Consider the following 12419-nt stretch of genomic DNA (forward strand, 5'->3'; position numbering starts at 1 on the left):
ATCTTGCTAAGCAGCCTCAAATGCGACATCTTGTCAAAGGCCTTCTGAAAATCTGGGTACACCACACCTACTGCATCTTTGTCTATCCTGCTTGCAATTTCCTCAAAAAATTTAAGTAGCTTAGTCAGGCAGGATTTTCCTTTCAGGAAACCATGCTGGCTTTGGCCTATCATGTCGTGTACCTCCAGGAACTCCGTAATCTCATCCCTAACAATGGATTCCAACAACTTCTCAACCACTGATGTCAGGCTAACAGGTCTATAGTTTCCTTTCTGCTGCCTCCCACCATTCTTAAACAGCGGAGTAACATTTGCAATTTTCCAGTCATCCGGTACAATGCCAGAATCTATCGATTCTTGAAAGACCATCGTTAACGCCTCCGCAATCTCTCCAGCTACTTCTTTCAGAACCTGAGGGCGCATTCCATCAGGTCCAGGAGATTTATCCACCCTCAGACCATTAAGCTACCTGAGCACCTTCTCAGTTGTAATTTTCACTACACATACCTCATTTCCCTGACCCTCTTGAATGTCCAGTATACTGATGTCTTCCACTGTGAAGACCGATGCAAAGTTCGCATCCAGTTCCTCTGCCATCTCTGCGTCTCTCATTACAATATTCCCAGCATCATTTTCTATTGGTCTTACATCTACGCTCGACTCCCTTTTACTCTTTATGTACTTAAAAAAGCTTTTATTATCTTCTTTGACATTAGTCACCAGCTTCCTTTCATAATTCATCTTTTCCTTCCTAATGACCTTCTTAGTTTCCTTCTGCAAGTTTTTAAAAGCTTCCGAATCCTCTTATCTTCCCACTAGCTTTGGCTTCCTTGTACGCCCTCTCTTTTGCTTTTACTTTGGCTCTGACTTCACTTGTCAGCCACGATAAGTGTCCTCCTTTCATTTGAAAATTTCTTCTTATTTGGAATAAGAAATTGTTATTCTTGCACTTCCCTCATTTTTCGCAGAAACTCCAGCCACTGCTGCTCTGCTGTCCTTCCTGCTAGTGTCTTTTTCCAGTTAACTTTGGCCAGTTTCCCTCTCATGCCATTGTGATTTCCTTTTTTCCCCACTGAAATACTGACACATTGGATTTTAGTTTCTCCTTCTCAAATTTCAAAGTGAACTCGATCATATTGTGATCACTGTTCCCTAAGGATTCCTTAACCTTGAGCTTTCTTATCACCCCCGGATCATTGCACAACACCCAATCCAGCAAAGCCAATCCCCCTGTGGATTTAACAACAAGCTGTTCTAAAAAGCCATCCCTTAGTCATTCTCCAAATTCTCTCACGAAGTCCAGAACTGGCCTGGTTTTCCCAATCCACTTTCATGTTAAAATCCCCAACAATTGTCATGACATTGATCTTTGGACCCACTTTTTCTATCTCCTGCTCTAATATGTAATCCACATCCCAGCTGCTGTTTGGAGGCCTGTATACAATTGCCATTAGGGTCCTTTTACCTTTGCCATTTCTAAACACAACCCATAGAGACTCTACGCTTTTTGATCCTACATCATAACTTTCTAATGATTTAATATTTTTTTTTATACACAGGGCTACAACACCCCCTCTATCTACTAACCTATCTTTCCAATACACCATATATCCTTGGACGTTCAGCCCCCAATGACAGCCATCCTTTAGCCAAGTTTGCACTATGTTGCGCTATTTATCTTGCACTATTTTGTCAACCAATGAGCACTTCTATTGGGTTTTGAAGGCCACTATATCTTTGAAGGAACATTTTACAAGAACATACACACCAGGGATCTTCATTTAAGTGATATTACAATAATGCATAATTGTATGATTGCTAATTAAGAATTAGATATGAACTCACCCTATAGCACCCACTCCCCCAGTCTGGAGATCTTGGCATTTTGTTGCACTGTTGCATGATAAAATACGATTGCTGAATTAGGCAGATGGATTCTGGTCCGTATTCTTCAGCTCCATAGTTACGAGAAGGCTCTGAAATGCAGCACCAATAACATTTTAATGTCAATACAGGTAATAAGGTTAGAAATTCATAATAAAATATAAAATAAGTTGATATTGAAAGAAATTCTTTTTAAATTCATCTTCTATTTAACAACTGACATCAGCTTTTGGAGCAAAATGTAATTCAGTTAGTTTGGTTCAATTGATAAATACAATACACAATTAATGAATGGATTCCTCTCCTAGTTTATTTGATTACTCCTCAAAAATGTTTCTTTATGACATTTATGCAATAGCATCAGTTGTTCAATCTTCTAGACACATCTTCCAGAATAATTCTGGGCCTCATTTGCCATGATATAGGAACAAGCAAGTTGGTGAAGGAACTTGGTGGGTCAGGCAACAGCTGTTGAGGGAACACACACAAAATGCGGGAGGAACTCAGCAGGTCAGGCAGCATCTATGGAAAAGAGTAAACAGCCGATGTTTCCGGCAGAGACGCTTCTTTAGGACTGGACAGGAAGGGGGAAGACAACAGAAAAAAGTGGGGGTAGGGTAGGAGGATAGCTCAAAGGTGGAAGGTGAAGCCAGGTGAGTGGGAAAGGTAAAGGGCTGGAGAAGAATGAATCCAATAGGAGAGGAGAGAGGACCATAGGAGAAAGGGAAGGAGATGGGGATATGGAGAGGTGATATACAGGTGAGAAGAGGCAAGAAGGCAAAGTGGGGAACAGAAGAGGGGAAGGGGAGGATTTGTTTTTAAACCAGAAGGAGAAATCGATATTCATGCCATCAGGTTGGAGGTTACCCTGTCCGGATACAAGGTGTTGCTCTCACCTTGAGAGTGGCTTTATCTAGGCATAGGAGCAGGCCATGGACCGCCATGTCAGAATGGGTTGGAATTATAATGTTTGGCCACTGGGAAGTTCCAAGGGAAATGGACAGTTGACATTCGGGGTCAAGACCCTTCAACTTACCTTTGCCATGACATAACTGAGCAATATACCTCAATATATTGAGATTTTACCCTCTTTAATAGAGTGAACAACCACAACAACAGATTTTAAAAAAAGAGGTTCCAATTAGTTACTTAAGATCAGAATGAAAATGAGAAAAGGTCAGTATCTGATGGATTAAAATGTAATGAATGTTCTTGTAAAGGAAAAACATTATTTCTTACACGTTTGAACCAGCAGCAGCAAATTCAAAATACCATGAATCTATCCTGCTGAATGCAATATACTGACGTAGGTAAAAACTACCTAGTGTTCAAGGCCATTGTAAAGTTCTGAATATGCAGATGTACAGTGTTGGTTATTTTATCGAAATCATTTCATCCCTTATGCACAGTTTTCATAAATTAGTATATTGAGAAACAGGAATTGGGATGTTATGTTGAAGACCTTGGTGAAGCCTAATTTGGAGTATTGTGTGCAGTTCTAGTCACCAACCAACAGGAAAGTTATCCATAAGCTTGAAGGAGTGCAAATTTGGGTAAAATTGAATAGATTAGGACTTTACACTCTGGAGTGTGTGAAAACTGTGGGAGACCTCAAGTCAAGTCAAGTCAAGTCAACTTTTATTGTCATTTCGACCATAACTGCTGGTACAGTGCACAGTAAAAATGAGACAACGTTTTTCAGGACCATGGTGTTACATGACACAGTACAAAAAACTAGACTGAACTACGTAATAAAAAAAACAGAGAAAGCTACACTAGACTACAGACCTACACTGGACTGCGTAAAGTGCACAAAAACAGTACCGGCATGACAATAAATAATAAACAGGACAGTAGAGCAAGGTGTCAGTCCAGGCTTCAGGTATTGAGGAGTCTGATAGCTTGGGGGAAGAAACTGTTACATAGTCTGGTTGTGAGAGCCCGAATGCTTCGGAGCCTTTTCCCAGATGGCAGGAGGGAGAAGAGATTGTATGAGGGGTGCATGGGGTCCTTCATAATGCTGTTTCTTTTGCGGATGCAGCGTGTAGTATAAATGTCCGTGATGGCCGGAAGAGAGACCCCGATGATCTTCTCAGCTGACCTCACTATCCGCTGCAGGGTCTCGCGATCCGAGATGGTGCAATTTCCGAACCAGGTAGTGATGCAGCTGCTCAGGATGCTCTCAATACAACCCCTGTAGAATGTGATGAGGATGGGGGGTGGGAGATGGACTTTCCTCAGCCTTTGCAAAAAGTAGAGACGCTGCTGGGCTTTCTTTGCTATGGAGCTGGTGTCGAGGGACCAGGCGAGATTCTCCGTCAGATGAACACCAAGAAATTTGGTGCTGTTTACGATCTCTACCAAGGAGCCGTCGATGTTCAGCGGGGAGTGGTTGCTCCGTGCCCTCCTGAAGTCAACAACCATCTCTTTTGTTCACATTAAGAGACAGGTTGTTGGCTCTGCACCTTATAGAGGATATGGAATTATAACGGTATAGAGTGAATGCATTCAGGCTTTCTCCCCTTAGACTAGGTGACCAGAGGATGTAGGTTTAGGGTGAAAAGTGAAACATTTAAGGAGGGATCCGAAGGGGAACTTCACTCAGAGATGCTGTAAACGCAGAACAAACTGCCGGCGGAAAAGAAGTGTGTATAAGTTCATGGATGAGAGGGGTATGGAGGGCTATGGTCTGGGTGCAGGTACATGGGACTAGGCAGAAGACCAGGCTGGCACAGACTAGATGGGCCCAAGGGTCTGTTTCTATGATGTAGCGCTCTATGAATCTATATTTAAAAAACTGCTTCCACATCACTGCACACATACAAAATACTGCAGCCTGACAAAAAATATTTACAATAATCTGTCTATGGATCAATGATTACTGGACGAATTCTAATAACTAACCTGGCTGATTTTGAGAAATCCTGCAATCAGAACCACGTTGGAATTCCCCACTGATGTACCAGCTGAATTCTTGGGTGAAAGGACAGTAATCAGCTATCTCCACTGATCCACCATAGTACTGCAACTCTTTCTTCGGAATACCATCAAGATGGTCAAAATACTACAAGAAAGCAAATATATACCTTTAGTACAAATCATGACAGTTTGCTTTCATGATGGAACAAATATATAAAGCTAGATTGGTTATACCAAAGGTGAAATATGACAAAACAAAATTTAAAAACTGCAAGTCTGAAAATCTGGAATACAAGTCAAAAACATGTTAGTAGAAAGAGAAACAGGTCAAATGCTTTGGGTCAAAGAATCTTCATGGGAACAGGAAAAGAGAGATTATTTTTAAAAATGTCTTAAATTGCAGATGAGTGGAAAGAGAGGCAGAGTTTGTGTTTTAGTTAAGATTCTACAGATGTACAGTAGCAAATACAGATAAAGGAGTGGAAAGAACCAAGGTTAGATATGTATAAAGATAGAAGTGAAGAATGAAAAATGAGAATCTTGCAAACCCAAGGAAATGTATAGTGGACAAGAACATCGAGATGATGTCAAGGAGCAGTAAGTAGCAACAGCAGAAACACTACTTGTGCCATTGTCTGAAGAAATATGCGCAGTGGTTATGGTCCAAACTGAGGATGAATAAAAAGTATAAGTTAATATTCTGCTCTAACAGTGTTTCAAATACATCTAACCTTTGAAAGATCGCATTTTAAAATTAGGATTCAGATTTGTTCTGAATAAGAACTGAGCTACTATCTAGGCAAGAAGAATATTATATTGCATCCCAGACATGCCTGCTGGATGGTTGAACAACTTCGCTTCTGGTTGTTCTTGTAGGCACAGTAATCAAATGGCTGGTCCAGGTAAGTTTCTAGTCAACAGTTTCCTCCCCACACCAGAATGTATATTGTTTGTGGTGCTTTGGTAATCATAATGCCTTTGAAAGCCATCAGGGAACTGTTAAGTTTATTCTTCATTGATGGCATTTGTTTGGCAGCAATATTCGCTACATATTGTGACCTCACCTGGTCCCTCAATATCACCTCCTAAATAAGAAAGCTCAGCAGCACCTCCACTTCTTTAACGAGATGGAGGCAAGTGAAGCTTCTCCCTCCATCTTAACTGAATTTTTCAGGAACACCATTGAGTGTCCTGACAAGCTACATCCCCATCTGGTAACGGGAGCACCCGAGCATCGGACCGGAGGTCCCAACAAGTCTGTAAGAATAGCTGAAAGGACCATAGGGGTCTCCCTACCATCAATTGGGGACATTTATCAGGAGTTCTGTGTATGCAGGGCCTTTAGTATTATTAAAAGTCCCACCCATCCATCCAGCATTCTCTTTGACCTTCTACCATCCGGCAGGAGACTCCGATGCATAAAAACAAGAACGGTCAGGAAGGGAAACAGTCTCTTCCCTCAGACCATTAGGCTTCTGAACTCTCTAATGCTACTGTACTGTACCCTACAATATTTAATTTATGCACTTTGTTTATTTATGTGTAATTCATTTATAGATTTAATTCTTAATTTCCACATTTGTTTTATGTTATATGTGTGCTATGTGTACTACTGTGTTTTACACCCTGGTTCGGAGAAACATTGTCTCGTTTGATGGTGTACATGTATATAGTTAAATGACAATAAACTTGACTTGATATAATAATAACTACAGACTGCTTCATTATCCGAGGGACTGCGAAGAAAAGTAAGAGCTGGCCATCTTCAGTGTACAGCTCACTTTGAACTTATCAACACAAAGAAATATTTAGTTTCCATTTTGGCTTTCATGACATCCCAAGGGACTTTGCAATGAATCATTTTAAAAGGCAGTTTTGTAATGTAATGAAGTAAAAAAGACAGGCAAATTTTTGCAGAAATAGTTCCTATAAAGATTATATCATTATTTATTATGAAAAAGGCTAGTTAATCTGTTTGTAAGGAAAAATAAATCAAACTGCTATCTTAGGGTTTGATTCTGTTCAGGTCACCAGGAATAAATTTTCTGTTCTGCTTTGAAATAGCATGAAATACCATAGATATTTTGGGAGCATTCACATCCTCCTGAGAGAACAAACATCAGTTTAATATCTCATCCAAAATCTGCTGCTCCAGAAATGAAGCAGTTTCTCAGTCCGACATTGAAATATTAGTGCACTTATAAGACTACTCGGTCCACCTTGTGGAATGCATGGGAATACTAAAGTCTTTAAAGTGGGACCTCTGTCCATAACCTTCTGACTTAAGAGTGTTACCAACTACGTCAATGTTGATAAGTCATTGATGAAGCAGATGAAGGTAATGTGAACTCAGGACCTGCACCAAGCGATTCCTGCAGCCATGTCTGGGAGTTAAGTTGACTGACTCAAATATCTATTTTCAGAAGAAGATAACACCAGCAAGTAATGCTATCAAGGCAACATCCTCCAGACGGTTCATGAAGCTGTTCCTTTTATATCTTGTTGTTCTTTCAAATGTGGTTTTACTGCTGTTGGAGCCTGTGATCTACATTTTGGTGGCATGTTTTTGGGCCAGCTAAGAGATGTGGTGCTTTGCTGTCTCCAAGAGGGTTCCACGAGGCTGCACGTTTCACAGATCTCACTGATTAAAACACCAGGCAAGATTGAAATCATCCAGGTGACTGCGGAAGGCAAGCAATCAGCGTTGCCTACCAGTCTCTTATTCGCTACCGCCAAAGGAAGGTGTTTGCATGTGAGTCTCTCTCTCCCTCTCGTCAGTTGCTCCCAAAGGAAGGTGCTGGCTGGAACAAGGTTTAATCAACACAATTTGTGGATTACATTCTGTATTTCATAGCATATGTTTCCAGTTTCTGATCATTCCTTCTTTGTAGCTATTTTGGGTGATTTTTATTTGGTGTGGTCTGCAGATAATGAACACTGAGCTGAACTGAAATATGTCTGGAGTCTCAATTTTGTGTTTTATTTTCTGTGTTTTTTGCTCTTTTTTGTTGCTGTTCGTGCAGTTTCTTTGCATGCAAGCAGAGGTTGATGTTTTTCTTTATACAGGTTCCATGCTTTTTCCTTTCTTTTGTGACTGCGGGGAAGATGAATCTCAGGGTTGTATACTGCATGCATACTTTGATGATAAATGTACTTTGAATCTTTGGATTTATTTTACTTATTTATTGATACAGTGCAGAGTAGGCCCTTCTGGCCCTTTGAGCTGCGCCGCCCCAACAACCCCACAATCCCGATTAACCCTAGCCTAATCAGAAGACAATTTACAATGATCAATTAATGTACCTTGTATGTTTTTGGACTATGAGAGGAAATCAAGCACACAGACAAAACTCACACATTCCATGGATGTACAGAGGTTCCTTAACGGAATGGCGCCAGAATTGAACTCCGAACTCCGGAACACCCCAACTTGTAATGGTGTTGTGCTAACCGCTACAATTAATTTTCCTTTGGATACAGTATGATTCCAGCTGGTATAGAGTTTTCCCATGTTTTATTTTTGGTTCTTTGATTAAATAACAACTCTCATTCTCTCATCACCTCTGTAATTATCTTCTTTTAGTTAATGTTGAACCAAAGTTGTACTGAGGTCGGGGTCTGAATGGTCCTTGCAGAACTATTATTGATGATCAGTGTTTACTTTTAATACCCTTTCATCAATTTGCCAATGATTGAGTGGAAGCTTGTGGCAGAGTAAACTTGTCTGTTTTTTGACACGAGACCAAAACATGAAAATATATGGTGCTTGTGAAGATACTTGTTTTCCACTGATTCAAACTACCTAGATAGCAATGTGGCTGGCTCGTTTTTGCTTCAACATTTACAGTCAAGTTGCTTTCGGACACTTGAAACAATGATATTATACCATTTTACATTTATATTTATTGTCATGAATAGGCACATTGAGAAGAGATCAGGAAAGAAAATGATCATACAAGCTACTTGTAGCTGTGATGAACAGAAGTAGCTCAAGAGTCTACTAAGATTCACGTGAAAGGTCTGAAAATATTTCTAGATGCCAACAGAAAATGATTGGAAGACATTTTTTAAATCTACCATTACTTAAGTATACCCCACAAATATTTCTATTTGGCAAAATAAAAATTAAAAAGTGATTTTTGTAATTTACACCCAATATATACAAAGATACAGTACAAGCTAACTTCAGCTATGGAAGCAGGAAGAGTTATCATTATAGTGGTGCTTTCTGAAAGCTTTAAGGGATGGTAAAAGGATGCAAGGCAAGAAATGATCCGTAATACCTGGTATTCTTCTGGCACAGGAACTGGGTACTTTTCTAAGTTACAAACTGCCACAGCCCTTTGGTCCTGCCGGCACATCAACCGTAACGGCGAGGTCCTCAGTGTGTCACAATATGGAGTCACATTCTTATTCCTGAATATTGAAATAATCATCATGGTAAAACGGTCAGTAATAAACAACTCACACACTCGTCTGGTAGCTTTCAAATCATTTCAATGACAGGAAAAACATCCCACTACAAATAATTTTAACTCCTGAATTACGCACACTTGCTCCTTTGCTATTTGTAGTCTGAACCAAAATCTTTAATAAGGAGCAAAGCTGAATAGTAAAAAATCCAGCAAATTTACATTGCAAGTACTGACATATGCACAAAATGGTTTTACTAAACAGAAAAAGACAAACTTAAATATAACAAACATTACAAGGATCTCAGAAGTTTTCAGAAATGTATTGTGTGACAGAGTAGAAATCCATTTTGTTTCAGTTTGTTAGAATGCTGCAGCTTGTTAGCATCTTATACTAATTTACCCGAAGTCTCAAAACTCCCAGCTTCTCACATCATTCCCAATCCAACCATCTTTCACCTCCCCTAACTTCACCTATCACCTGCCAGCTTGTACTCCTTCCTCTCCCCTCACTTTCTCATATTGGCTTCATTCCCCTTCCTGTCTCCACCTGAAACGTCCACTGTTCATTCTGCTGCCTGACCTGCCGAGTTCCTCCAGCATTGTATGCATTACTTTGAATTTCCAGCAAATGCAGAAACTCCTGTGTTTAAGTTTTAAATCTTGAATAGTTCTGCTTAAACAATGCAAGAGGTGGAATATACAGTTTATTGGGATACAGCACAGAATGTCTTATGGTCTAATAGGCCCTTCTGGCCCTTTGAGTGACACTGCCCAGCAATTCTCCCCTTTTAATCCTAGCTTAATTAAGGGAAATTTACAACAACCAATCAACCTACCAACTAATACGTATGTGGACTGTGGGAGAAACTGGAGCACCCAGGGAAACCCACACAGTTATGGGGAGAACGTACAAACTTCTTAAGGACAACGGGCAGGAATTGAACCTGGGTCGCCTGTATTGTAATGCACTGCGCTAACCACTACACTACCATATAGATAAATACTACAAAGTGGTGTTAGTTCACTCCAATTGTAACAAAATATAAAAACAATATTAACAATACTAAAGTTAAGCATGGCAATATCCAAACAATGCTGATCATCATTCCAAGCACTGATCCTTCAATACACACTCCTCTGACTGCTGTGTATTAGAGGTACTTCTGTGTGCAACTAAGTACTCACCTCTTCCGTTGTTGGTCAATCCAGAACTTGCAGCTATTCATTACAAAATCACAGCCCAGGCCTTCACCCCATTCCAATTTCTCTGCCATGCTGTAATTGGCTTTGTACCAACTGGTAAATGAGAGGAAAAACTATTACATTATCTCTGATCTGTTGAATATTTGAAGAAACAAATCACATTTTATATCATTTAAGAATTAAGTCAATTTAAAATAGTCAAGATCTTAGCATGAACAGATTACAGTCCTCTTCATTCAATGTTTTTTTTTGAGTATTTGGAGCATAGACGAAGTTAATTTGAAAATTGTAATGCAAGGCCAAAGTTCAAAGTAAATTTACTATCAAAGTACATATATGTGATCATATATAGCCGAGATTCATTTTGTTGTGAGAATCCTCAATAAATCTATGGAATAATAACCATAACTGAATCAGTGAAAGACCGCATCAACAGAGCATTCAACCAATGTGCAGATGACAACAAACTGTGCAAATTCAAAAAGAAAGAAATTATAATAGTAAACAAATAAGAAACAAATATCCAGAACACGAAATGAAGAATCCTTTAAGATGAGTCCATTGGATGTGGGACCTTCTGAATGATGGGGCAAGTGAAGTTATCTGGTTCTAGAGCCTGATGATTGAGGGGTAATAACTGTTCCTGAACCTGGTGGCGCGAGTCCCAATGCTCTTGTACCTCCTTCCTGATGGCAGCAGTGAGCAGACAGCATGTCCTGGTTGGTGGGGGCTCCTGATGATGGATGCTACTCTCCTGCAAGTGTTTCATGTAGATGTGTTCAATGGTTGGGAGCATGTTACATATTAATTAATACCTGCCAAGCTGACAGAGACGCATGGGCACCATGAAAGCAGAGCAGTCAGCGCAATGCTATTACAGCTCAGGGCATTTTTGGAGTTCAGAGTTCAACTCCAGTATCCTTTCTACATCCTCCCTGTTAAGATTGCATGCTAACAGCCTCTCCCATCAGCCTTTGTACTGCAATGACAAGGCACACTCAGATTGGAGGAGCAACACCTTCTATTCCGTTTGGGTAGCCTCCAACCTGATGGCATGAACACCAATTTCTTGAAATTGCCTATTCTTCCCCCCTTCACCATTCCTTATTCTCGTTTTCATCTTTCACCTTTTTCTTCACTTGCCCATCACACCCCCTCTGCTCCTCCTCCTCCCCTTTCTTCCATGGTCTTCTACCCTCTCCTATCAGATTTCCACCTCCTCCAACCCTTTATCCCTTTCACCAATCGACTTGCCAGCTCTTTACTTCACCCCTCCCCGTTTCACCTATCACCTTGTACCTCTTTCTCCCCTCCCACCACCTTCTTTATTCTTTCCCATAGCTGCTGCCTCGCCTGCTGAGTTCCTCCAGGATACTGTGTGTGTAGCCTCTGTAATGTCCCCCAATTGAGGACTTCAACTTGTGGAACATCTTCACATCTTTAATAGAATTATGGTCACTGGTCCCCAAGTGTACTTCCACTGACACATCAGTTACTTGCTCATCCTCATTAACTATATTACTAAACACGAGGAAATCTGCAGATGCTGGAAATTCAAAAAACACACACAAAATGCTGGTGGAACACAGCAGGCCAGGCAGCATCAATAAGGAGAAGCAATGTCGACGTTTCGGGCCGAGACCCTTCGTCGGGACTAACTGAGAGGAAAGATAGTAAGAGATTTGAAAGTAGGAGGGGGAGGGGGAAATGCGAAATGTTAGGAGAAGACCGGAGGGGGCGGGATGAAGCTAAGAGCTGGAAAGGTGATTGGCGAAAGTGATACAGAGCTGGAGAAGGGACAGGATCATGGGACGGGAGGCCTCGGGAGAAAGAAGTGGGGGGAGCACCAGAGGGAGATGGAGAACAGGCAAGCAACTAAATAGGTCAGGGATGGGGTAAGAAGGGGAGGGACATTAATAGAAGTTAGAGAAGTCAATGTTCATGCCATCAGGTTGGAGGCTACCCAGCCAGTATATAAGGTGTTGTTCCTCCAACCAGA

At 40.7% G+C, this 12419-nt stretch overlaps 1 protein-coding gene across 3 annotated transcripts in view; it reads right to left on the bottom strand.

The window, feature by feature from the left end:
• lmln (leishmanolysin-like (metallopeptidase M8 family)) overlaps window positions 1-12419 on the bottom strand; it is a 59580-nt gene that overhangs the window by 14716 nt on the left and 32445 nt on the right. For all 3 annotated transcript variants that reach the window (XM_073047550.1, XM_073047549.1, XM_073047551.1), the window contains 4 exons: window positions 10403-10513; window positions 9086-9218; window positions 4788-4947; window positions 1845-1975 (listed from right to left, as the gene is read on the bottom strand). In XM_073047550.1, the coding sequence (XP_072903651.1) occupies window positions 1845-1975; window positions 4788-4947; window positions 9086-9218; window positions 10403-10513 (535 nt within the window). The remainder of the gene's footprint in view (window positions 1-1844; window positions 1976-4787; window positions 4948-9085; window positions 9219-10402; window positions 10514-12419) is intronic.

The sequence above is a fragment of the Hemitrygon akajei genome, chromosome 5 (assembly GCF_048418815.1).
Source record: "Hemitrygon akajei chromosome 5, sHemAka1.3, whole genome shotgun sequence".
NCBI classification, from domain to species: domain Eukaryota; kingdom Metazoa; phylum Chordata; class Chondrichthyes; order Myliobatiformes; family Dasyatidae; genus Hemitrygon; species Hemitrygon akajei.